The sequence below is a fragment of the Engystomops pustulosus genome, chromosome 2 (assembly GCF_040894005.1).
Source record: "Engystomops pustulosus chromosome 2, aEngPut4.maternal, whole genome shotgun sequence".
Classification (NCBI taxonomy): domain Eukaryota; kingdom Metazoa; phylum Chordata; class Amphibia; order Anura; family Leptodactylidae; genus Engystomops; species Engystomops pustulosus.
In genome coordinates, this window is record NC_092412.1 from 26,893,216 (window position 1) to 26,917,386 (window position 24,171).

The 24,171-nt window shown below is 45.6% G+C and overlaps 2 protein-coding genes across 3 annotated transcripts in view; one reads left to right on the plus strand and one right to left on the minus strand.

Moving 5' to 3' along the window:
- The window catches only part of LOC140117392 (N-acetylated-alpha-linked acidic dipeptidase 2-like), a 55,839-nt gene extending 49,136 nt beyond the window's left edge, over positions 1–6,703 (plus strand). For both annotated transcript variants that reach the window (XM_072134095.1, XM_072134096.1), the window contains exons 18-20: positions 2,808–2,889; positions 3,627–3,719; positions 5,094–6,703. In XM_072134095.1, coding sequence (XP_071990196.1) covers positions 2,808–2,889; positions 3,627–3,719; positions 5,094–5,280 — 362 coding nt within the window. In that variant the 3' untranslated portion in view covers positions 5,281–6,703. The remainder of the gene's footprint in view (positions 1–2,807; positions 2,890–3,626; positions 3,720–5,093) is intronic.
- On the minus strand, positions 6,547–21,650 carry CHORDC1 (cysteine and histidine rich domain containing 1). The gene is made up of 11 exons (XM_072134097.1): positions 21,473–21,650; positions 19,943–19,992; positions 19,802–19,858; positions 18,227–18,387; positions 17,911–18,014; positions 12,761–12,819; positions 12,606–12,676; positions 11,376–11,481; positions 11,176–11,295; positions 10,552–10,614; positions 6,547–10,429 (listed from the first exon to the last, which is right to left on the minus strand). Exons 1-11 carry the CDS (start codon positions 21,534–21,536, stop codon positions 10,274–10,276), a joined length of 1,011 nt encoding a protein of 336 aa, XP_071990198.1. The 5' UTR covers positions 21,537–21,650; the 3' UTR covers positions 6,547–10,273.
- Positions 21,651–24,171: the final 2,521 nt, after the last annotated feature.

A 24,171-nucleotide genomic window follows, 5' to 3' on the forward strand; every position in this document is an offset into this window, starting at 1 on the left:
ACAGAGGGACAGAAGGATAGTATTTGGGACTTCTAGGACCACCACCCTATAATCCATCACTTAAGTTCCGTAAAAGCAAAAAGAACTCTGGTCGAACATGGTCCCCCATTCTCCCAATTTTTGGGGTCCCCTATATGAATCACGGATATCAGTAAATGAAGGCACATGTAATCACTCTGTAGTCGCTGCCCACTTGTAAGCTCCATGTTGGAGGAAGGAGGGGCATGCAAGGCAGGAGTTACATAAGTGTTAATAAGTATTAGGTAAGTATGGGGTACTATGTGGCTGTTAAGGGGATTGTCCCACAATATACACCTGTAGCGGGACCCTTAGGGTGAATGGGGGGGGGGGGAGGGCAAAGAGCCTCTAAAGTGTCCTCGGTGCTCCATTCACTTCAGAATTTCAAAGATGGCTGTCCTTTTCAGTTGTCCTGATTACTAAGAGTCCCAGTGGTCTTACCCCCTATATTATTCCCAATCCTGTGTATATAGAAATCTTAACCAGTCAGTGCAACCATGTAATGCTGCATCAAAGGGGGTTTCCAGGAATTCTGAAAACCTCTAGAGGGCTTCTTCTTCTCTCCCAGAGGGCTTCATCTTCTCTCCCAGAGGGCTTCATCTTCTCTCCCAGAGGGCTTCATCTTCTCCTTCTCTCCCAGAGGGCTTGGGCTTCTTCTTCTCTCCCAGAGGGCTTGGGCTTCTTCTTCTCTCCCAGAGGGCTTGGGCTTCTTCTTCTCTCCCAGAGGGCTTGGGCTTCTTCTTCTCTCCCAGAGGGCTTCATCTTCTCTCCCAGAGGGCTTCATCTTCTCTCCCAGAGGGCTTCATCTTCTCCTTCTCTCCCAGAGGGCTTGGGCTTCTTCTTCTCTCCCAGAGGGCTTGGGCTTCTTCTTCTCTCCCAGAGGGCTTGGGCTTCTTCTTCTCTCCCAGAGGGCTTGGGCTTCTTCTTCTCTCCCAGAGGGCTTGGGCTTCTTCTTCTCTCCCAGAGGGCTTGGGCTTCTTCTTCTCTCCCAGAGGGCTTGGGCTTCTTCTTCTCTCCCAGAGGGCTTGGGCTTCTTCTTCTCTCCCAGAGGGCTTGGGCTTCTTCTTCTCTCCCAGAGGGCTTGGGCTTCTTCTTCTCTCCCAGAGGGCTTGGGCTTCTTCTTCTCTCCCAGAGGGCTTGGGCTTCTTCTTCTCTCCCAGAGGGCTTGGGCTTCTTCTTCTCTCCCAGAGGGCTTGGGCTTCTTCTTCTCTCCCAGAGGGCTTGGGCTTCTTCTTCTCTCCCAGAGGGCTTGGGCTTCTTCTTCTCTCCCAGAGGGCTTGGGCTTCTTCTTCTCTCCCAGAGGGCTTGGGCTTCTTCTTCTCTCCCAGAGGGCTTGGGCTTCTTCTTCTCTCCCAGAGGGCTTGGGCTTCTTCTTCTCTCCCAGAGGGCTTGGGCTTCTTCTTCTCTCCCAGAGGGCTTGGGCTTCTTCTTCTCTCCCAGAGGGCTTGGGCTTCTTCTTCTCTCCCAGAGGGCTTGGGCTTCTTCTTCTCTCCCAGAGGGCTTGGGCTTCTTCTTCTCTCCCAGAGGGCTTGGGCTTCTTCTTCTCTCCCAGAGGGCTTGGGCTTCTTCTTCTCTCCCAGAGGGCTTGGGCTTCTTCTTCTCTCCCAGAGGGCTTGGGCTTCTTCTTCTCTCCCAGAGGGCTTGGGCTTCTTCTTCTCTCCCAGAGGGCTTGGGCTTCTTCTTCTCTCCCAGAGGGCTTGGGCTTCTTCTTCTCTCCCAGAGGGCTTGGGCTTCTTCTTCTCTCCCAGAGGGCTTGGGCTTCTTCTTCTCTCCCAGAGGGCTTGGGCTTCTTCTTCTCTCCCAGAGGGCTTGGGCTTCTTCTTCTCTCCCAGAGGGCTTGGGCTTCTTCTTCTCTCCCAGAGGGCTTGGGCTTCTTCTTCTCTCCCAGAGGGCTTGGGCTTCTTCTTCTCTCCCAGAGGGCTTGGGCTTCTTCTTCTCTCCCAGAGGGCTTGGGCTTCTTCTTCTCTCCCAGAGGGCTTGGGCTTCTTCTTCTCTCCCAGAGGGCTTGGGCTTCTTCTTCTCTCCCAGAGGGCTTGGGCTTCTTCTTCTCTCCCAGAGGGCTTGGGCTTCTTCTTCTCTCCCAGAGGGCTTGGGCTTCTTCTTCTCTCCCAGAGGGCTTGGGCTTCTTCTTCTCTCCCAGAGGGCTTGGGCTTCTTCTTCTCTCCCAGAGGGCTTGGGCTTCTTCTTCTCTCCCAGAGGGCTTGGGCTTCTTCTTCTCTCCCAGAGGGCTTGGGCTTCTTCTTCTCTCCCAGAGGGCTTGGGCTTCTTCTTCTCTCCCAGAGGGCTTGGGCTTCTTCTTCTCTCCCAGAGGGCTTGGGCTTCTTCTTCTCTCCCAGAGGGCTTGGGCTTCTTCTTCTCTCCCAGAGGGCTTGGGCTTCTTCTTCTCTCCCAGAGGGCTTGGGCTTCTTCTTCTCTCCCAGAGGGCTTGGGCTTCTTCTTCTCTCCCAGAGGGCTTGGGCTTCTTCTTCTCTCCCAGAGGGCTTGGGCTTCTTCTTCTCTCCCAGAGGGCTTGGGCTTCTTCTTCTCTCCCATGGAACATACAATGTCCTTTGGTGGATGATAAATTGTATTGTAAGTAAGAGACAGTCTTGTCCATCCTTGACCTTCAGGGCAACAACAGTCCTAGTGGTTGTAGGTCACCTGCAAATCCCCAGACCAATGGTTTTGTACCTCTACATGTTTATTTCCGGTGTATCCCAAATAGATTGTCCCTCATTGTCTAAGGCTGGAATATCCGGTTGACCCAGTGTGCATGACTTGTAATATTTTTCGTATTTTATTTCTCGCAGAACATTTATATAACGCCATCAATGATTTCACCGCCTCAGCGGCCGGACTGCACCAGCGGGTCAAAAACGTCAATTATAAAGAGTAAGTTTTATACATGTGAGGGACATCAATAATCTTGGGCCACCACTGGATTCCAGAAGATCCAAGCTGTTATATCACAACGAATACATATTCAGTAATGAGAAAAAAATTTATGTACCATATCCTTTGAATTCTATGGTTTTACATATAAGAACCTAAATTAAAAAAGAAACGGAAAAAAACTCTGGCCATGAGGTCTTAAATTTAGGTACTTGACCTCAGATGAAGAACATCACGTAACAGATTTAACTGGGTCATTGTTTATATACCAAAGGCTAGGCCAAAATCCTAAAGAAGTTAATTAATTGATCATTAGCATATGTGACCACCTCTATAAAAGCATCAGTTCAAGCAGTTTGCTGGTCCAAAACCTTGAGGTGTCAATTTCTATTAACTAAACCAACATTGGCAGAGAAAAAAGAGCTGAACCACACATCACATAATGATCTAGTGCCTCTAGGCTATATTTTCGAAACAAAAGGGAGGTTCTTGGTTACATTTGATTAAGTTGTATAAGCCACTAAACTCTTGACAGTGACCTTGTTGTAGTGGGTCCCCACGCTAATGGGTGCGGCATCACATGGCATCCACCGCCACTGCAGCACAGCGCCAGTAGGCAGGCATAGCCCCCAAGGCTACGGTCCCCACTAGCACCACAGCACAAAAGCTGCAGGTGCCATGCAATACCGCACCATGTGAATAGGACTCACTATTAACTAAAAGTTTTCTTCTTCTAGTCCAATGGCCGTTCGCATCCTGAATGACCAACTGATGTACGCAGAGAGAGCATTCACCGATCCTTTGGGTCTCCCCGGAAGACCTTTTTACAGGTATAGTCAACAGGAAGGTTACCCCCCCTCATCATTTCGGTTCTCTTGATATCTGTTTAGTGTAAACCCTGAAGACCTCAACATGGAAGTGTTGAATTTTTGGTCACTTTGTTTAGGAAATTGAGAGATGAGAAAAGCCACTTACAAATAGGGCATTTCTTGTTCTGGAGGACCCAACACATGCTCGTATTTTATGGACAGCCCATAGAATTCAACAGCATATGGTGTAAGACCTTATTTGCTCGGTAGAAGCACTGCAGACGTGAATAACTCTTTCGAGAAAAGATAACCGCACAAAGGGGCACATTTACTTACCCGGTCCAGTCGTGATCCCGCGGAGTGTTATCTGACGAGGATTCGGGTCTGCCGGCATTCAATAAGATCGTGCGCCCGATATCCAGCATGTGTCGCTGGATATCCGCCGGAGTTCACCTTCTTTGTCCTAGTGCATGTGAGTGCTGATCTTGCGACACAAATCGCTTTTTAAATTCCGCGGTTGTTCCGAATCTGTCAAGTTGTCCGATGTCCACGCCCCCTGATTTCTGTGGCATGCAAGCCGGCGCCGATGCGCCACAATCCGATCACGGGCACCAAAATCCCGGGGCAATTCGGCGCAAAACGGAAATATTCTGGAAACCCGACAAAAGTGCGGCGGGTAAATGAGCCCTAATATGTCATCACTTTACCTTGAGAGGACTCCATTGAGCTTCTCTGTTGGCATCTACACAGCATCATCGAGGCCACTTTAATTTTGGATGGATGGATGCAAAGATGTCTTTGTCCACTTTAGAGGTTGTGGCAAGGCCTAGGTTTTTCCCAATTTTGAGGTTAAAGGGATGTTTTATATTCTCAGGGTATATCAGAAATACCTGATCTGTGGGTCTAAGGGTTCATTCACATGGCCGTCTGCAGGGACGTACATGCGGCCGCATGTACGTCCCCATAGACGGCAATAGCGGCGCGGTGCAGATACGGTGCCACACATGTGTGGCACCGATCCGCACACCGCAAAAAGATAGAGCATGCTCTATCTTTTGGAGTGTGTGCAGCCGTTCGCCGCTATTCTCTATGGAGGGAGGAGGGGTCACCTCCTCCTCCTCTCCAGCACACGGCGGGCATACCGCGTGTGAATGGACCCTTAGAGGTGGGACCAGTATCTCTTGAAGAACGAGTATCTACTGATCCCGTAAAGCAAGGCCAAAGTGAGAGTTGGCCATGCATGTGCCTCCAAGTCTCCATTCAAGTCAATGTGAGGGCCTAAAATAGGCAAGCCAATAATCGGCTGTTTTCGGCGCTCCCGTAGATCTGTACGGAGAGAGGCCGCGCATGTCTTTGGCTCACAAGGTTAACGAAAACTTTTTTGGCTTTTGACAGGCACATCATCTTTGCACCAAGCAGCCAAAACAAATACGCCGGAGAATCGTTCCCTGGGATTTTCGACGCCATGTTCGACATTGAAAGCAAAGACGATCAGCAAGCGGCCTGGGAGGAAGTCAAAAGACAGATCGCAATCGCGACCTTCACCATACAAGCGGCCGGAGACACCCTGAAGGAAGTATAACGTGAAGCACCCTGGGCCCGTGATCTCGCTTAGCTCTACATACCGACTGCAATAAATCCAATGGCTGCAGATCCTGGGCCGGTACTTCTGTTACACAGATTTTGCTCATATTCATCCGTTTGTCCACAGGGGGCAGTATTTTAGTTGCCCTTAATGGGCGAGGGGACGTGTGAATGAGCTTGTAGGGTGACATCTACCCTTCCAGAGCCAGAACTCTCCTCAGGCTCGTCGTCCTATAGTTTACATCTTGCTTCCTAGAACATGCATTACTCAGCAGGGGGCGACAACGAGCAAAGCAGATAACTCCTCCCACTGCAACAAGGAAGCGAAATCTGTGCTCTCTCCTATTACTTGGTGACAGCAGCTTTCAGAATAGTTGTTTTGTAATTTTTTTTTTTTTTTTTGTTTCTTCACAATTTAACTTGAAAAATCATAACACTGCCATTAATGTTAAGACCCATAGTGGGTGGAGCTGCCCTTTAAATGTATAGTTTATTGCTCAGGCTTTACTTGAATTAGAAGTATTGTGTGTTTTACATGTACCTCTTTGTCACGCAAACCAATGATTTTAAGGTCTGTACCAAATGGGGGGGAGCACAAATTCTTATTGCAGCTACTGAAGAGGATTATATAGGTTCCTGGCACAGTTATAATATAGAAGATGGCAATGCAGCCTCCCAGACTGTGTACTTATGATCTGTTTGATTTTAAGGAGGATATATAAAGGATTAAATCACCCTGTCCTCCCAGCAGGCAGAGATGGTACAAATAAGCTCCAGTTCACTTGCTTCAAAGGTCAATTTCTTTATTTGGACATATATCAGTATCTAACTGCACCTCGAATACTGTGCTGAGACATCATGGGATTGATAAGACAAGAAATCTTGTCAATATGGTATCTGATCAGGAAAAAAGTGAAATGATTGTCTTACACTCTTCTAAGAATGGGGCAAAAACGATGAAGTACTTCTGACATTTACAGATTCTGTAGGATATGCCCAAAATGTTAGTTGCATCCACCACACGTGGTGGTAAGGGGGAGACATCCCCTTTAAGCGTGTACTTCCAGTGAATGGCGGATTTCATTCAGAACCAAAATACAGGTTTTATTTCTTCTATAAATAAAGATTTTAGTCAACAATTTTTATTGCCTATGGTTGTTTCGCCGCACCCGGTCACATAAAACTGTGTGGCCACACCGGGTACTGCGGAGGTGCCCATTTTAAGAGATAAAATGAAAAAAGAAAATGAAGTCCGGACTTAGGATAAAATCACAATTTTATTTTATTGAAGCAACAGTCGGGACGGGTGAGGAGTCACACACATCCAGTAATCGTTCCTACACCGGAAACATAAAGACAGGAAGCCCCGGGGGCCCCCGATAGGTCATGGTTTTCGAAAATAATTAACAGAAAATTAAAAATATATAATTCCTTTCCAAGTCAGTAATAACCTAATCTCGGCACGGACGTCAGAACAGTACATTGGTGGGTTAAGGGGGTTGTCCACTAAAATACAGTTATCCCCGCCCCACACACAAATTTATTTTGGGGGATCGAAAATCCACCTCATCCCTCCGTGTGAATGATGAACTACTCACTCCAAGAGGCTTTGTGAGATCAACATCCTAGCATACACGTGCTTCATGCATAGGGAGTAACGTTTAGCTGCCCCCCCTCCCCGTAGTGGCCTGGTGAGAATCTCTCATGAGACAACCCCTTTAAGTAGAAATTCTAATGACAACGGGTGATGTAGCAGAGCTGAATCTGTCACTAAGGTTGTGTGGGTCAACTATTATGCTGTATTAAAAAATTAAAAAAGTGGTTGCCAGTGTGTAAAAGGGGTGTGGTTTAATGTAAGGCAAGTACGGTGCCTAATTTGGAACCAAGCTATACTACACTGTTATAATGACAGATTTATCATTGAGCTGTGCCAACGAACTGTATACGTTCCGCATGGTGACAGGATCCTACGGGCTGCACACAGAGTGGACGGGAGTCTCTGGATTATATAGAAATATAACGCAAGGACGTTTCCCTTTGCTGGCTGGACCGCTGCACCGGAACTGTAATAGTTCATGCTGTTCCTGCGCGGCTGTTCGGTCAGCAGAGGGAACATCCTTCCACTATATTTCTATATAATATGTGGACTCCTGTGTGCAGCCCGTGGGATCTTGCCACAATATCGCATGTATACAAGGGATGCACACATTCGTCTGCAAGAGCCCTTAGTCTGACATAAAGGGGTTGGCCACTCCTTTACACAAGTTGCCCATGTGCCTTTACTGCCTTAATAATCTCGGAATGTTCATCAAGTGATGCAGCAGTTCTGCTACTTACTTCAGTTCTGTCTGCAAACTCTCCGTGATTCTTTGTTTACACATCTGAGCTCTGCTGCATAGAAGGACCTGCAGAAGGAGATTATAACTCATCCATCTTAACCTGGTGCCTGTCAGTGAGACAGACTGTGAGAGAAAGAGGCTCAGTGGGTGACGCCACAAGGACAGACCAGAGCAGTGAGAGGAAGAGATAGATCTATCTCTAAGGCTGAAGCTCTCGAAGGAGGCAAAGACACGGGTACATCTACATGCAGAGACATGTCTAATGGAAGAGATTTATTGAAAAGTCACCAACCCCTTTAACTTTTCATATTCCTGCTCTATTGCAATATCACAAACTCAGCTCTGCTACATATGTAAGGCTCAGAACACATCTGCAATCAAGGCTTCCGTTTAGCAGTTTCTGTTTCTTTAACCCTAATAATGGATGAATAACAGAAGTTTGATCTGCATTGATTACAATGGACGTATAATGGCGTCCGTTAGTATCTGTTTTTATGCCTTTCGTTATTTGATTTCAACTTGCGCTCTATTTTTTTCCGTCTGTATTAACAGAACCCTCCACTGCGTCCCAATCTTTTCTGTGGAAGATCATGGCTTGTATCAGTCTACACCGTCAATTAATCAGTCTGTGGCGGATTTTTTTTTTTTTTTTTTTTTATACAGGACATGCTTTAATTTTACATTCTCTGACTTCTAGTGGCCATAGAGATGCAAAATAATGGAGGGGGGGGGGAGGTTTTTTTTTTTTTTTTTAAAACATACTTTACTTATGATGGACCTACCCAGACGTCAGTTTACATTACAATCCATTATTCCCAAAAACGGAAACTACTAAACACAAGTCTACAAGTCTGAATGCAGGTGTGAACTTGCCCCTAAAGTCCTACAACTCGCATTACAGTATATTCTGCATATTTAAGGGACGGTCCCGTCATAGTTTTAAACTGTCCAATCAGTGTCGGGACACGCCCCCTTTGGCAACATTAAAGGGCCAATATCCAGTTGTAAATGTTAGAATTTTCGAACATGAATAATAATGAAGGAGGAGCTTAAAACCTTAGCTAATTTGAGGAAGCGGGTGAAAATATTTACCAAAATAGACTAAAAGTAGAGAGGGAGGGGCAGTATTCAAAGGGATTCTACCACCAGGATGAAGGATTGTAAAGCAACCACACTGACATAGTGGTGTATACCCCCTCTGGCAAGATCTGCTCTTCTTTCAACTTATTATACCTTTGTTTTTGGAAGAAAAAAAAAAAAGTTTTATAGCTTTTTTTTTTTTTAGTAAAAACAGCGGCATAAGCAGCGACAAGAAGAGCAGATCCTGCCAGAAGGGGCACACACCAGCATGTCTTGTGTGCTTGGTTTACAATCCTTCATCCTGGTGGTTTCCTGGTGGTCCATTGCACAAGACACGTCATTTGCCGCTGCTTTACTTAGAAGTTGAAAATTTTACTTAAAAATCTCTCTGAATGATTTTTCAGCTTTTATGACATGACAATTTATGAAAAGGCAATTTACAGCAAAATATAGAAAAAAATAATATAACTGAAGACTGAAATGACATTTTCTTTACACATTCTCAAAAGATTTGCGTCAGAATTAAGGAGTTCTGCATAAAAATTAAAGCAACCTCCCGTAATTCACCTCCCCCCATGTGTAACGTGGCTTCTTATGGGGTCAATATCTGCTAGAGACAGCCACGCCCCCTCTATTGTCCTCGTGGAGGGGTGTGTCTGTGACTAACCGGATGTTTTCCTGTAGGAGGAACCTGTCCGGAGAGGTGATTAAAGCAACAAAGAAAACTGGCGCAGAACGAAGGCCACCAGGTAGTTATGTGTAATCTATAGTCATATTTTCATATCTGGGAGGAGGGTCACTTTAAGGTGGGGTAGGGAGGCAGTTACAGTATAATACATTGTATAAATACACACTCAGAGGAACGGAAAAGAAACAACGTCGCGAGAACCAGATCTTAAAACAAGGAGATAGAAATTTGTCTAGAAACAGCACCAAAACTTCCTTACAGGCCGTGTCTGGTATTGTAACTCATCCCCATTTAAGTTAACTAGACTAATACCGGGCACAGCCAGCAGAGGGCATAACTGTAGAGGGGCAAATATAATTTAACTGGCGACTAGTCCAAAGGAAAGAATGAGCAGCTTTTATTTAAAGGGATAGTCCAGGATATGAAGTTCTGTGATAGTGATAGTTCTTTCACACGTCACCAATCATGTTCATAGGTTACATCTAATATTGCAGCTCAGCTTCTTTAAAAGGGAATACCCCATAGCTGCAATACCATGCCCAACCTGTGGACAGGTGTGGTGCAGTTTTGGGCAGGAAGCAGCCATGTTTTTCATATGCTGAATAACCCCTTTAAAAGCGGTAATAGGTTTGGTTTTAATGGAAAGTCAGACCACGTCACCTTTGCACCAGTATCTTCCTCTGTGGTCTAATATTTGGTCAATGGTCATTGCCTAATAAGAGCGGGTGGAATGCCAGACTGAAAGAATCAGTAGTGAAATAGTTAAAAATAACAATAAATGCTATAATAATAATAATAATATGTAGAACACAAGTCTTCTCCTTTGGAATATATCACTTGAAATGACTAATACTAAGGGGCAGGACCTCCTCGTCCTGGTGGGGTCATTCCTGGTCCTCTATGCTGTCCTCCTTTGAAGGCTGTGAAGGGGCGGGCTGAGGTAGATCGAGTCGGGCCCAGGTCATTGGCTCCGCCTTCTTCATGAAAATCTCCACCTTGGTTGCGGTCAGGTTTACATAACTTTTTTGTACATCGATCACCTGGAAGAGGAAAAAATAGAGTAACAAAAGGTGCCTCGGTCCCGCAATGGCCGCCCCCTAGAAGTTAACACATGGAAGTTAACCATGAGATATACATGTTTGATTCATTAGACGCTACTTACCCCCCATAACTGTAGGTTCTGCTGAAATTCCTTCTCACCATCAAAGATTATCTGTATATTTACCTAAGGGACAAATAAGAGCAGCAGTGATGCGAGTCTAACCGGTTCCCATCTTTGCTCTAAATTTGAGTCAATTCTAAGCTTCCCTCACATCCCATGATGCCTTGTGTGCTCACATGAAGTAGTGTAGTAACAAATCCAATGAGATCCCTACAAGTGAATCCATTGAACACTGCCTAGTGAGTATGTACAGTATCTATATAGTGACAAGCCTGGCAGTTTCCATTGCATGGAAAAGCATAGAATAAATAGTAGAGACCAGCAGTGAAATAGTTGCATGACGTGTAAACTGTGCTGTGTGAGCACCAAATGATAACAGCTTCCATGCTGTGTAGATAGCATCTGGAGAGCAGATGCAGGGACTATCCTCTACCCACAATTTTGCACATACACATGGTCTTCTGCCAGCTTCACACAGAGAGCCTCAAATGACTTCCCCCCCTTCCTCCAGTGTGAGCAGGGAGCAGCAGCCCCTCCCCCCCCAGAAGTTAGAATCTGTCTGTATCTTGTGTTATCTGCGGTATATAAGAAATGAAAGTAATAGGCAGTCTTGCCTATCCTTACCAGCGTGCTATTGGCCTCCACGTGGCTCAGTTCTGGGATTGAGTTCTTTGCATAGATTGATATGGTGACTCCACTTCCAGTCTGATGCCAGTCATGTCTGCAGGGGACCACCTTTTTACCCTAAAAAAAAAAAAAAAAGTCGGAAAACCAGCTCAAGACAGAGCGAGTTTCTATTGCTCTCGATGTAACTTCAAACTTACGTCGTCTTTCTTAATCCACAAATGCGTTCCCTTAAAGCATCCCTCCTGGGACAAGAACGTGTTGAAATCTGAGGTTTTCCTCTTACAGCAGCTCCAATACTTCATCCTAGAGAGAGACCAGGAGGCCGGACACCGCAGTGTGTAGTAATGCAATACCCTCCCCATCCCAAATACAAAGGGATGGCTGCCCCCGCTAGGACAACAGGCTGTCCTGAAGCTTTTACAGAGCTATACGAGCGATTATATTCTATGGGACCAGCTGTACTTCCTACTTTCACCATGTAGTTTTTCATTTGAAGAGCTGTATGGGGGATTGTTTTCTACGGGACAAGCTGTATTTCCAAGTGCCACCATTTAATTTGCCATTTACATAAACTATATTTGGGCTTATTTTCTATGGGACAAGCTGTACTTTCTAGTCTCACCATTTAATTTTTCAATTACACAGCTATAGGGGGGGATTGTTTTCTACGGGGCAAGCTGTACTTTCTAGTCTCAACATTTTTGTGATTTCAGAGCTGTATGTGTCACCATTTATTTTGCCATTTACAAAAGATGTATTTGGGCTTATTTCTTACGGGACAAGCTGTGCTTCCTAGTCTCACCATTTAGTTTTTCCATTTACAGAGCTGTATCAGGGATTGTTTTCAAAGTATTATCCCATGCAATGTACTAAAAAAAAAAAAAAAAAAAAAAAATCACTGCAAATGCAGCAAAATTTTTTTTGACACTACTTTAGAGCTGCAAAATGTCTTGTTTTTTGCAGGATGAACTTCAGTTCTTAAAACTGTATTAATAAAAAAATAAATAAAATATAGAACATGCGTTTTCACTTTTATGCAAAATATTTATGTATAGTGAAATGATGATAAGAGGTGTAGGGTACCTAATCTGGGGTTTTTTTGTAGATTTTTATGTATGTTCTATTGAAAGGTGGGGCCATTTGAATTTTTCTATTTTAAGGGTACAATTTTTGTAAACTTTTTTTTTTTCCAGGCATATAGACTATACTGCGAGAGTACACAATGGTTTAAGGAAACAGCTCTCTACATGGCTGCAACCAATGCAGTTTGACATTTTATTTGGTGAAAACTGCTGACAGATTCCCTTTAAAGGAGCTTTCAACTTAAGATAGAAAATCCCTTTAACCTGAACACAAGTAATTTTCTGGTGGCACATTCCCTTAAAATAATCGGATATCCTAAATATACTGTAGACTTCCTTACACACCCTTCATGGAAGATGGGCACCCCGGAGTGATACTGGCAAACTTCTTCATTACTCTGTGGTCCTGTGAATGTCTACGGAGAAGTGCACAGAATTCAATATTAATCTCGGTTACAGACCCACATCATGCATGGGGATAAAGAACAATCCGGTCTTACCTTTGTGCAGCCGCCATTTTTACAGGAGGTTCCGATCTTGATTTCTCCTGTGTCTTCATCTACAGAACAGGAGGAGATACAATGATTAATAAAGCCACAAAGTACATGGAGGAGAGGACAAACAGGAGAACAGGACAGTTATTACATCACTTCCTACTCTGCAGCTTCAGCCTACGCACTTCCTGCTCCGCAGCCATTGGCTGAAGCTTCAGCCTACGCACTTCCTGCTCCGCAGCCATTGGCTGAAGCTTCAGCCTACGCACTTCCTGCTCCGCAGCCATTGGCTGAAGCTTCAGCCTACGCACTTCCTGCTCCGCAGCCATTGGCTGAAGCTTCAGCCTACGCACTTCCTGCTCCGCAGCCATTGGCTGAAGCTTCAGCCTACGCACTTCCTGCTCCGCAGCCATTGGCTGAAGCTTCAGCCTACGCACTTCCTGCTCCGCAGCCATTGGCTGAAGCTTCAGCCTACGCACTTCCTGCTCCGCAGCCATCGGCTGAAGCTTCAGCCTACGCACTTCCTGCTCCGCAGCCATCGGCTGAAGCTTCAGCCTACGCACTTCCTGCTCCGCAGCCATCGGCTGAAGCTTCAGCCTACGCACTTCCCGCTCTGCAGCCATCGGCTGAAGCTTCAGCCTACGCCCTTCCCGCTCTGCAGCCATCGGCTGAAGCTTCAGCCTACGCCCTTCCCGCTCTGCAGCCATCGGCTGAAGCTTCAGCCTACGCACTTCCTGCTCTGCAGCCATTGGCTGAAGCTTCAGCCTACGCACTTCCTGCTCTGCAGCCATTGGCTGAAGCTTCAGCCTACGCCCTTCCCGCTCTGCAGCCATCGGCTGAAGCTTCAGCCTACGCCCTTCCCGCTCTGCAGCCATCGGCTGAAGCTTCAGCCTACGCCCTTCCCGCTCTGCAGCCATCGGCTGAAGCTTCAGCCTACGCACTTCCTGCTCTGCAGCCATTGGCTGAAGCTTCAGCCTACGCCCTTCCCGCTCTGCAGCCATCGGCTGAAGCTTCAGCCTACGCCCTTCCCGCTCTGCAGCCATCGGCTGAAGCTTCAGCCTACGCACTTCCTGCTCTGCAGCCATTGGCTGAAGCTTCAGCCTACGCCCTTCCCGCTCTGCAGCCATCGGCTGAAGCTTCAGCCTACGCACTTCCCGCTCTGCAGCCATTGGCTGAAGCTTCAGCCTACGCACTTCCCGCTCTGCAGCCATTGGCTGAAGCATCCCTACAAGGCCTTGTTGCTCTACATGCTGCCAGCATTGACTCTGTACACGATAACACACAGATTCAGAGAGAGATCTCTTCTCCAATTCCTCTCTCCCTTTTCTAGATAAGGGATCCGGACTACTGTGATATATATGCAGTGGGTGTCTAAAACTGGAAGACTGTGAGGTGCAGCTTCAGCCAATAGATGCAGAGCAGGAAATTCTATTCACATTACCCAGTTAAATACAAGTTCTGGGGCAAGCAGGTTAATAATATCCATCATGCATTTAGCAGTCACCTCTGGGCTAGTGAAAGGGGTTGGTGTTGTGTGTGGATCTGTCAGCAGCCCTTGCTCCGGTCAGAACACACGTCAATTGAGAATGCCTCTTAGCGTTTGGAATTTATTTTTCCGTATCTTTTTTTTTGGATCCTGTTGCTTTTTATAGAAGCAGTAGCAACAAAATCAACAACCCACAACACTATCAAGTTACAGGAACGAGGACGTATTGTACTGAGGGCGTAATAGGAAAGACCACATTGTCAGGAGGGGAAGGGGGGGGTTACTCTTCACTGAAGATGCTTAAAGTAAACCAGTCATCTGATTTCACTTCACTATGTTGCCAGCCCTAGCGGATGATATGTCCTTTCTAGAATTCCTTCTGTTGTGTCAAATCTCACACATATATATAAAAATCTCCTCTTAATTCATATAAAAATGAGCAGAGAAGAGTCAAAATTGCCCGAGATGAGTCAAGTTTAGAGAACGTGGGGTAGTGTCACTTCAGATGCCGTTCTCTTAAATTTTTAAAGTTCCTAAACACATGTTTCTGGTTACATATTAAAGATAAGGATCTTATATTATTGTGGTTCTGTGATCCAGAGATACAAGCAGTTAAAGACAGATAAAGATCCAGTCCTCACCTATGTCTTTACCTGCCTGTATCTATGCTTCTGTAGCTCACAAAACCACAAGCCTGATGTCATTCAAAGTACCAGATTCTCATCTTTACTACGACACCAAAAGCAATGTTGTATACTAGGTGCTATAGAAGTGAAGATAGGGGCGTCTGAAGTGACACTACCCCTGCAGCCGCTAAACTGGACTCATCTCAGACTTCTCATTTTCAGTAGATTTTTTATATACCGTATATACTCGAGTATAAGCCGACCCGAGTATAAGCCGACCCAAGTATAAGCCGAGGCCCCTGATTTTACCACAAAAACCTGGTAAAACCTATATATTTTTTACTTGAGTATAAGCCGAATTTGGGTTTTCAGCACAATTTTTTGTGCTGAAAAACTAGGCTTATACTCGAGTATATAAGGTATATATATATATATATAAATGGATGAGATTTCACATAAAAAAGGAATGTTTATAAATGACATTTCATTCCTCGAGGGGCTGTTAGTTTAATGGGGTAATAACTTGGACCTTTAAAGGGACTCTGTGACAAGACCATATTTTGCTCCATACACTCCTGTTCTTGAGGCCGGTTTTCCTCTATCCTATCCTGATGTGTCTTCAGGGGGACGTCCCCTTTAAGTCTGAATTCCCTCTTCTTATATAAGGAAATAAAAAAGGAAATCTACAATCACAATCAAGCGTGATGAACCTGGGGAACTTACTCTGCTGTAGCAAATCACTAGAAGCCTGCTCCAGCTGTGGAGGGGCTATGCAGCAGTTCAATGCAGAGAGCTAAGATCACAGCAGTGTGAGGACACGCCCTCAAAAACTACAAACCTGGAATATAAATCTACTTTTCACCGTCCTGTTGCAACTATCAACATACACTAAGGTATAATTATATATCACTGCAGGGACAATACCTAACACTGTCTGCTGAGAACAAAGACCACAGCAGTGTGAGGACACTACCCAAAAAGGTACAATCCAGGCATATAAATCCATATTTCACAGACCTGCTACCAACTATACACTCAATGAAAAGGTATGAAAACACATTTTTAAAGGGATAATTTCTAACACTGGATGAAGGGAGCACAGAGCAAAGCAGTGCTAGGAAACTGCTGAAATATAAGTCCATATTTCACAGCCCTGCTGCTACACAGTAGACACACAAAGGCATGATTACACATCTCTGCAACTAAAATACCTCTTACCGTCTCAAATTATCTTTAACCCCTTAACGCTCTACGGCGCAGAGGTACAAGGGATGTATGAAGAGGGCTCACGGGCTGAGTCCTCTTCATACAGAGGTGGGGGTTTTTGCATTTTGCAGAAAACCCCCACCGCTAATAACCGCGGCCGGAGCTTGCACCGATCGCGGCTATTAACCCTCTCAACGCCGCCGGCAGTGTCGCCAGCTGCGTTTAAAAGACGGCGGCGCGCGGGAGCCCCGCCATCTTTATTACGATCGCCGCGCCCCCGAACGTCATCGGGTGGCGGCGATCGGTTGCCATGGTAGCCTCGGGTCTTCTTTTGACCCGAGGATACATGGCTTCTGCAGGTTCGTTACAATGAGCCAGTGGCTCATTGTAATGAATGACCTGCACAAATGCCATATATTGCAATACAGAAGTATTGCAGTATACGGTAGGAGCGATCTGAAGCAAAAGAAAAAAAATTTATAAAATATAAAAAATTCAAATCACCCCCCTTTCCCTAGAACTGATATAAAACATAATAAACAGTAAAAGTCACAGACATATTAGGTATCAAAATATAAAAACGGTTACAGGCGGCGGTGACCTCCGAGGCGGGAAATGGCGCCCAAATGTCCGAAATGCGACTTTTACATCTTTTTACATCACATAAAAAATGAAATAAAAAATGATCAAAATGTCTCACAGACCTCTAAACGGTAGCAATGAAAACGTCGCCTCATTTCGCAAAAAATGACCCCTCACACATCTCCGTGCACCAAAGTATGAAAAAGTTATTAGCGTCAGAAGATGGCAAATTTTTTTTTCTTTTTTGTACACATTCGTTTAATTTTTGAAAAAGTATTAAAACACAATAAAACCTGTATAAATTTGGTATCACCGCGATCGCACCGAACCAAAGAGGCGTGTTATTTGGAGCGAAGAGTGAAAGTCGTAAAAACTGAGCCCACAAGAACGTGACGCACGTGCGTTAATTTTTCCACATTTGGAATTTTTTTTCAGCTTCGCAGTACACGGCATGGAATAATAAATCACATTACGGGAAAGTAAAATTTGTTACGCACAAAATAAGCCCTCACACAGCTCTGTACACGTAAAAATGAAAAAGTTATGGATTTTTGAAGTTGGAGAGCGAGAAATGAGCGGAAAAACCCTGCGTCCTTAAGGGGTTAAGCAAACTCTACTCATCAAAATCCCTCATGATAAATCAGGGACATTACTCATAGATCCGGGCACTGTGACTGTGGTATCTTCTTTTATATGTGTTATCCATGGCCTCCTCAGTCCTAAAATCAACTTTTTAAATTATGCTAATGAGCCAGAACAGGTACAGGGCCTTAGCAGAGCCTCTCCATGCTGTATCTTCACAGGCTGTTACACTGTGCAGGAGGACTTTCCCCCTCCCACTGTGTGAGATTACGGCAGGGAGATGGAGAGAGAAAGTGCTGAGGGAGGAATACAGTGTAAGAGCCTGTGAATCTGTAGCACAAAATGGTCGTATAATCTAAAAGTCCAGTAAAAGTCCCTGGTTTTTAAAGCTCGATTTTTATGGTAGATTTCCTTTACGAGCCCAGATCTGCAATATTTGTCTTTATAGGGTACAGTACAGTACTAATGTATAACCCACTATGAGTTACAGAGAAAGGTCCTTCATTGAGGACCCTCATCTATTAGCCAGAGTGGGGAACGCGTCTCTCACTCTGGAGGACCCATTCCATACAAACCCATGGATGTAAATAGGTCACATGTAATGCCCAATATCTCCTACGGAGGCGCTGCAGCTGATCGAGCTACAAATATAAAAGAACTAAAGTGAGAATTACCTGCTACCGTCTGCTGAGCTTCTGAGGAAAGTTTCAGCTTGTCCAGCGCTTGCTTCAACGACGCCGATACTTTTAGCTCTAACTGGGTTAAGGGTTCGTCGGCACTAAAATACAGGAGGGTCACATAGTGGATTCACTTACAAACTAACACACAATCCTATGTAGCACAGCCCACTAATGACTAACCCCTTAAAGGAACACTCCATCTAGAACTAGAGTCTTCCTGCCAGTCACAAACCCATTATACCGCCCCATCATTTGGGTCATGGAGGGTCCCGGATACTTGGGTGGTCATGACCCCTTTATGACCCCTCACCTTGGCCTCTTTATGCATTCTATAGGCTTTGGTGCTTGGATGATGTGTTCATTAAACTTTGGCTTAAGGTCGGCCAAGTCTTTCTTATCCGACGTGGTCTTCACCTCCGGCTTCACAGGTTCTGGGGGCTTCTCGTTACTGTGTAACCCCTTTGTGCAGCCCTGAGACAAAGAAAAACAGCAAAACAAGGTGTGTTAGCAAGATTGACCATATAGACTGAAACCAGTGTTTGGTATTGTCCCTGGAGAGATGTGCAATCTTTAGTAGCAGCAGGACTGTGATGTATGAATTTCGCCATGTGCACTGGTGGCGTATCCTCACACTGCTGTTCTCTCGGCAGCCAGTGTTGGGTATTGTCCCTGTAGAGCTTTACAGTTATACCTTTGTGTATGTAATTAGTAGCAGCAGATCTGTGATACATGGATTTCTATTCCAGGAGTGTAGCTTCAAATAAACTGAGGGTGTGTCCACAAACTGCTCTGCCCTTCCCCTTTCTGCAATCAATCTAAGGTCTTGAGTGTGTTGTTAGTAGCAGCAGGACTGTGAAGTAATGTGTTTAGATTCCAAGGTTGCAGCTATATATTCCATGTGCACTATAGGCGTGTCCTCACACTGCTGTGCTCTGTAAAGCCAGTGTTGGCTATTGTCCCTGGAGAGATGTGAAATCATACCTTTGTGTATGCGGTTTATAGCAGGACCATGAAAAATAGATGTATAATCCAGTACTGTAGCTTCTCCAAGTGCACTGGGGATGTTTACTCACACTGCTGGGCTCTGTGCATCAAAGAGGTTCTCCAGTCATAGCGAGTTAGGCCTTATTCTGTGGACAGGACCTAACTTGCTGATAGGTAGGGAGACCCCCCCCCATGGAACTAAGGAATGGGGGTCCGTTGTACCCATGTTGCGTTCAAGATAAAGAGAGCAGCCAGTTACACATGTTCTGGCTGCTCTATTCATCTCTATGGGGCTGGCATACATCGCAGAGTACGGCGCTCAGTTATCACTGTCACGGCAATAGAGATGAACAGAGCAGCTGGCGCTTGTGCGACTGACTGTTCTTCTTTTCATCTTGAACAGGAGTGCAACAGACCCCCGTTCTTGAGTTCCATGGGGGTCCCATAACTATGAACCCCACAAATCAGCAACTTACTATGACTGGAGAACCCAGCTCTGTGCTGAGTAAAAGCTGTAGCAGGCTTCTGGTTGAATATTATAGCAGTCACTTAGAGTACAGTAGGGGTTGTGGTAAGGCTCAATTCATAGAGACAAGAGTAAAGCAGCGTGAGGACACAACCTTTGAGCAGCTACAATCCTGGAATATAAATCAATTTATCACAGTCCTGCTGCTACTAAAAACAAACACACACAAAAGATCTGATGACACATCTCTCCAGGGACAATACCCAACACTGGCTGCAGTTTTGTATGGTCACATCAGCCGACATGCGGAAGGATTAGTAACAGGGATACGTAAGTATTTGGCGAGATAAGAGACTGTCATTTTGATCTGGTTTATGGCTGCGAAAACACAACATGTGGAAAAGCTGCCGGGAATAATCAACAGAAGTCACGTACCGCGATGCTGAGGAAATCCGAGAAATCTGTCGTCCGCCTCTTACAACAAGACCAGCCCTGCACGGAATAAGAGAGACAAGTTACGACACGGTGCAAGTCATCCGACCCGATCGCTGGCAGAGCGGAGGCATCACACGTTACCTTCAGTGCATCGTGAAAGACCGGGACCCCCGGGTGATAGGTGCAGGACCCTACAAACACAACAACACGGGGTGAGGAAACACAACAGAGAGATATTATGTGATCATATCCCCAAACCATTAGGACTTGTAACACACTGGGGACATATATTATGAAATAATAATAATAATTACTGTATATACTCAAGTATAAGCCGACCCAAGTATAAGCCGAGGCCCCTAATTTTACCACAAAAACCTGGTAAAACCTACTTTAACTCGAATACAAGCAGAGTTTAGGTTTTCAGCACAATTTTTTGTGCTGAAAAACTAGGCTTATACTCGAGTATATATGGTATATATGTTTTCCCATACATTGCAGGCTGCCATCCAGTATAACAGTGATGGAGAACCTTTTAGAGATCGAGTGCCCAAAATGAGACCCAAAAAACTGTAGCTTTTCCCAAAGTGCAAACATGGCAATTTGGGCAGTAACAAACTTATTGCTACCAGAATCTTTGAGCTCCAATGCAACCCTGTCCACACCTTTTCACTCTTCGGACAGGAACAAACAGCACAGGATGGGTCACTTTAAAGTAGCAGAGCACTACTTGGACTGCCTGAGAAGATGCCATGTCTGGAAAACTCTGTGCCTGGGAGACAGCCTGTGTGCCCACAGAGAGGCCTCCGAGTGCCATAGGTTCGCCACCACTGCAGTATAACATCTGTACTTCCACATCGCTCACTCATTACAGCTAAAGCCAAGTTCACATTGATGTTTGGCGGAAAAAAAAAAAAACTGCGCTACAGCCAGAGTCTTTTTCCACTACAGGCAGTCCCCGGGTTCCATAGGTTTGTTCTTAAGTCGAATTTGTATGCAAGTCGAAACTGTATATTTTACAATTGTAGATCCAGACAAATTTTTTTTTTGCCCCAGTGACAATCGGACTGTAATGGGACCAAGGATTATCCATAAAGCTTCATTACAGACACCTTACAGCTGATCATTGCAGTCTGGGACTATAGTAACATCCAGAGAGCTTCATCAGAGGTCACAGGGGGCAGAGGGGTCCGTCTTTAACTAGGGGTCGTCTGTAAGTCGGATGTCCATAGTTTTAGGTCAGGTTTGGCCGTGCGACCCAGACGTATTACCCAATAGTTAGACAAACAGCCAATCCAGCAAACTGATACCCCTTCCTAATAACCATGGTCATGACTAGTAGCGCGGGGCTCCGATTTGGCGGATTGGTTGGTGATCAGCGTCCGGGTCACGCAGCCGAACCAGTACTAAACCTACGGATCCGCTAATCTTTAGTTGTAAACCATAGAAATGAATGTAATGACCGCTGCAGGTACATTCATCCTCATGGTCTATGGGGCACTATCCACACACCCCCATATATACTGATACTGCAGTATATAGATGCTATAACCATGTATATGGCACCCACACACTATAGAGCCATAGCAGCAGCTGAAATAATCAGTAACGCCCCCCGCATAGTGTGAATAGGCGCCTATGCATGCGGTGCGGCATGCTGCCGGAGCTTACCGTCGGTGTTGGTCTCGGTGTCATAGCGCTGGCCGCAGCCCCGGTTGTAGCACAGCATGGACATGACGAAGGTAGCGCTCTCTGCCCGGTGCACGCCGCTGCTTCCGGAAAGCGCCGGCTAACACTCGGGAACTTTCGCGAACCTTCCGCGCATGCGCCCGCTACTGTGGGAGATTCGGATGTCACTGCGCACGCGCGTGTCACCGCCGCAGCCGACGGTTGAGGACGCATGCGCAGTGCTGAGCTGACGGTTCTTGTCAGTGGCAGTAGCGCGTCTTTTTCCTATGAGGTGCGGCAGTGTGAATAGACGCCTGGTGTGACTACATGTGCAATTGGTTTTTAGCTCTTGTAGAAGTAGGAAATTCTCAAAAATATAGACATTGAACAGAGGTTTTAGAAGATTTGTGTGTGGAATCCACAAAGAAATCTGTGTCAGAGTCGGAATGTGTGAACAGAGCCAAAAACGCTGCCAAATGTGCATGGATTGTACAGTCTTAGGGGTAAAGAGGGGTTTTCATAAGTAATTGTATACCATTGGTAGGGGGTCGGGAATCCCACGACTAGGCTTAGCTCACCTAGAAATGCTGAACACAGCCTGACAGTTCTCTCCTCATAACTTAGTTAAAGGGGTTTTACAGGAATTCTTGCAGTATTTGGCGCCTCCAGCCTGGCCAGGACTCACGGACATGATTTGGCCAATCGGTGACCACGTCGGATAACACTTCCTCTCACAGTGTTCGTTCGAGATTAGAAAAATAAAAAAACGGAAAAAACCTTCTCGGGCCGTGTACGGGAATATAGACTTAGGGAAGAATTGGGGGCAGAACTGAGGCGCCCCCCCCTTATAATTCCCCCCCCCCCCCCGTTCCAATACAAGTCACCCACTCATTGCACTTCGGGTGGGTAGGACATTCATCAGAATGGGGGGGGGGGGTAGTAGTTTTTTGAAGTCTTTGTTGCAATTACCTCCTCTAGCACTCCTGCCCACCCACGGCGCTGTAGGTCACACCACAGTCTCTTTGTGTATAGAGACCGATGATGCCGTCCCGATCAGTGCCACAGCATTAGTAGCCGGCTACAAGCAGTGAGGTTTTCCAGTTTTGTATCCCTTGCTTTCCAAAAGCCATAACTTTTTTTGTTCTGCTTACAGAGTCATATGGGCTAATTACCTGCGGGATGAATTGCCACCATTTTGGACACAGCCACTTTGAGACTTAAAGGGGGTATTCTCGTCTGGGCATTCACATTCAGCTTCATTAATCTGCCATATATAAACATTTCTTCAATTAGATGTTATTTAAAAAAATTTACCTGGGTGAAGATAATTTCTCATAAAAAGTAGTCATATGGTCCCTTAGAAACAAGACTGTGTCCTTGGATACGACCACCTCTGCTGGGGTGATTGCACATAGATACAAAAGGTTTTTGTATATGATATGTCTAGGAGTTACCGCATATCCCACAGCCGTCCTGTGGTAATGATTGCTGAATCCAGGTGGTCAGGCAGTACACCACTGAGTGTGGGGTGGTCGTATCCAAGGAAGCCATCTCGTTTCTAAGGGGCAACATGACGACATTTATGAGAAATTATCTTAACACACAGGAACTTTTTTTTTAATAACATCCAATTGAAAAAATTTTTTTACATGTGGCAGATGAATTAAATTAAATGTAAATGTCCAGATGGGAAAACCCCTTTAATGCTCAGCCCCTTTTTTTGTAATCTGAGATGTGTCGCTTTACATGGTTATAACTTTTGAACATTTTAAAGTGAACCTGTCACCAGGAATGTCATTTTTAGCTGGTGACAGGATCCAATAGCTTTTTCTATGCTGATTTTAAATAATGCCGTCAGCATTCTGAATACTTTTAGTACTTTACAAAACTTTATTTCACATTACCTGCCTCCCCGCCAGCAGTGTGTGGTGAGGCTTGGGGGGAGCTGCAGCCTGTGTGTGGCTGGCTCTCAGTCTCCGCATGCACTCTTCCTTTCCTCCTCACTATCCCACTCCCTCCCCTGCCTGCTCAGGGAGCTGAGTGACTGGTGGAGTGGAGACTGACACAGACATTTACCCCCCCCCCCCCCCCCCTCAGGACTCACCACACGTTGCTGGCAGGGAGCCAGGTAATGTGAAATACTGTATATACTTGTGTGTAAGCAGATCCGAGTATAAGCTCAGGCTCCTAATTTTACCACCAAAACCTGGGAAAACCTATTGACTCGAGTATAACCCCCCCCCCCCAGTTATAAATAATCTTGGCCGATGCCTTGGAATATTTATTTTATTTTTTAATGTGTGAAACCTACATCGGAACCAAGCCTACTAAGTAGTAACAGCACTAGAACAAGATTACCACATACATACAGGACCGGAACCAGGCCAAAAGACACTTTGAATTTAACCATTGAGTGACAGCGCAATGAAACTCCATGTAAGGGTATGTACTTCCATCTCTGTATATGGCTGTTAACTGCTACTGTAGCTGGATGTATAGCAGTTTACTGCTGTAGTAGTATTAACATGACAATACGCCCCCTGTGACCAATAAAAGCCAATAGTCACAATACCCTACAGTAATCCATAGTCACAGTAGCCAAGTCATAGTGCCTCAGGCCGCGGTCACACGATAAGCTAGGCGTCCGTTCATAACGCGACCCTAGCGCACAGGGGGCGGTCCTCGGCCCGAACGCACATGCG

Bases quoted from the DNA above. Each gene is read 5' to 3' on its own strand.
- CHORDC1 (XM_072134097.1), bottom strand. From the start codon at position 21,536: ATGTCCATGCTGTGCTACAACCGGGGCTGCGGCCAGCGCTATGACACC. The intron at 19,993-21,472 runs GTAAGCTCCGGC...TTGTGTTTGTAG, and splicing joins CACCGAGACCAACACCGACG to GGTCCTGCACCTATCACCCG. The intron at 11,482-12,605 runs GTGTGTAAGGAA...GTCTCTCTCTAG, and splicing joins GTGCCCATCTTCCATGAAGG to GATGAAGTATTGGAGCTGCT.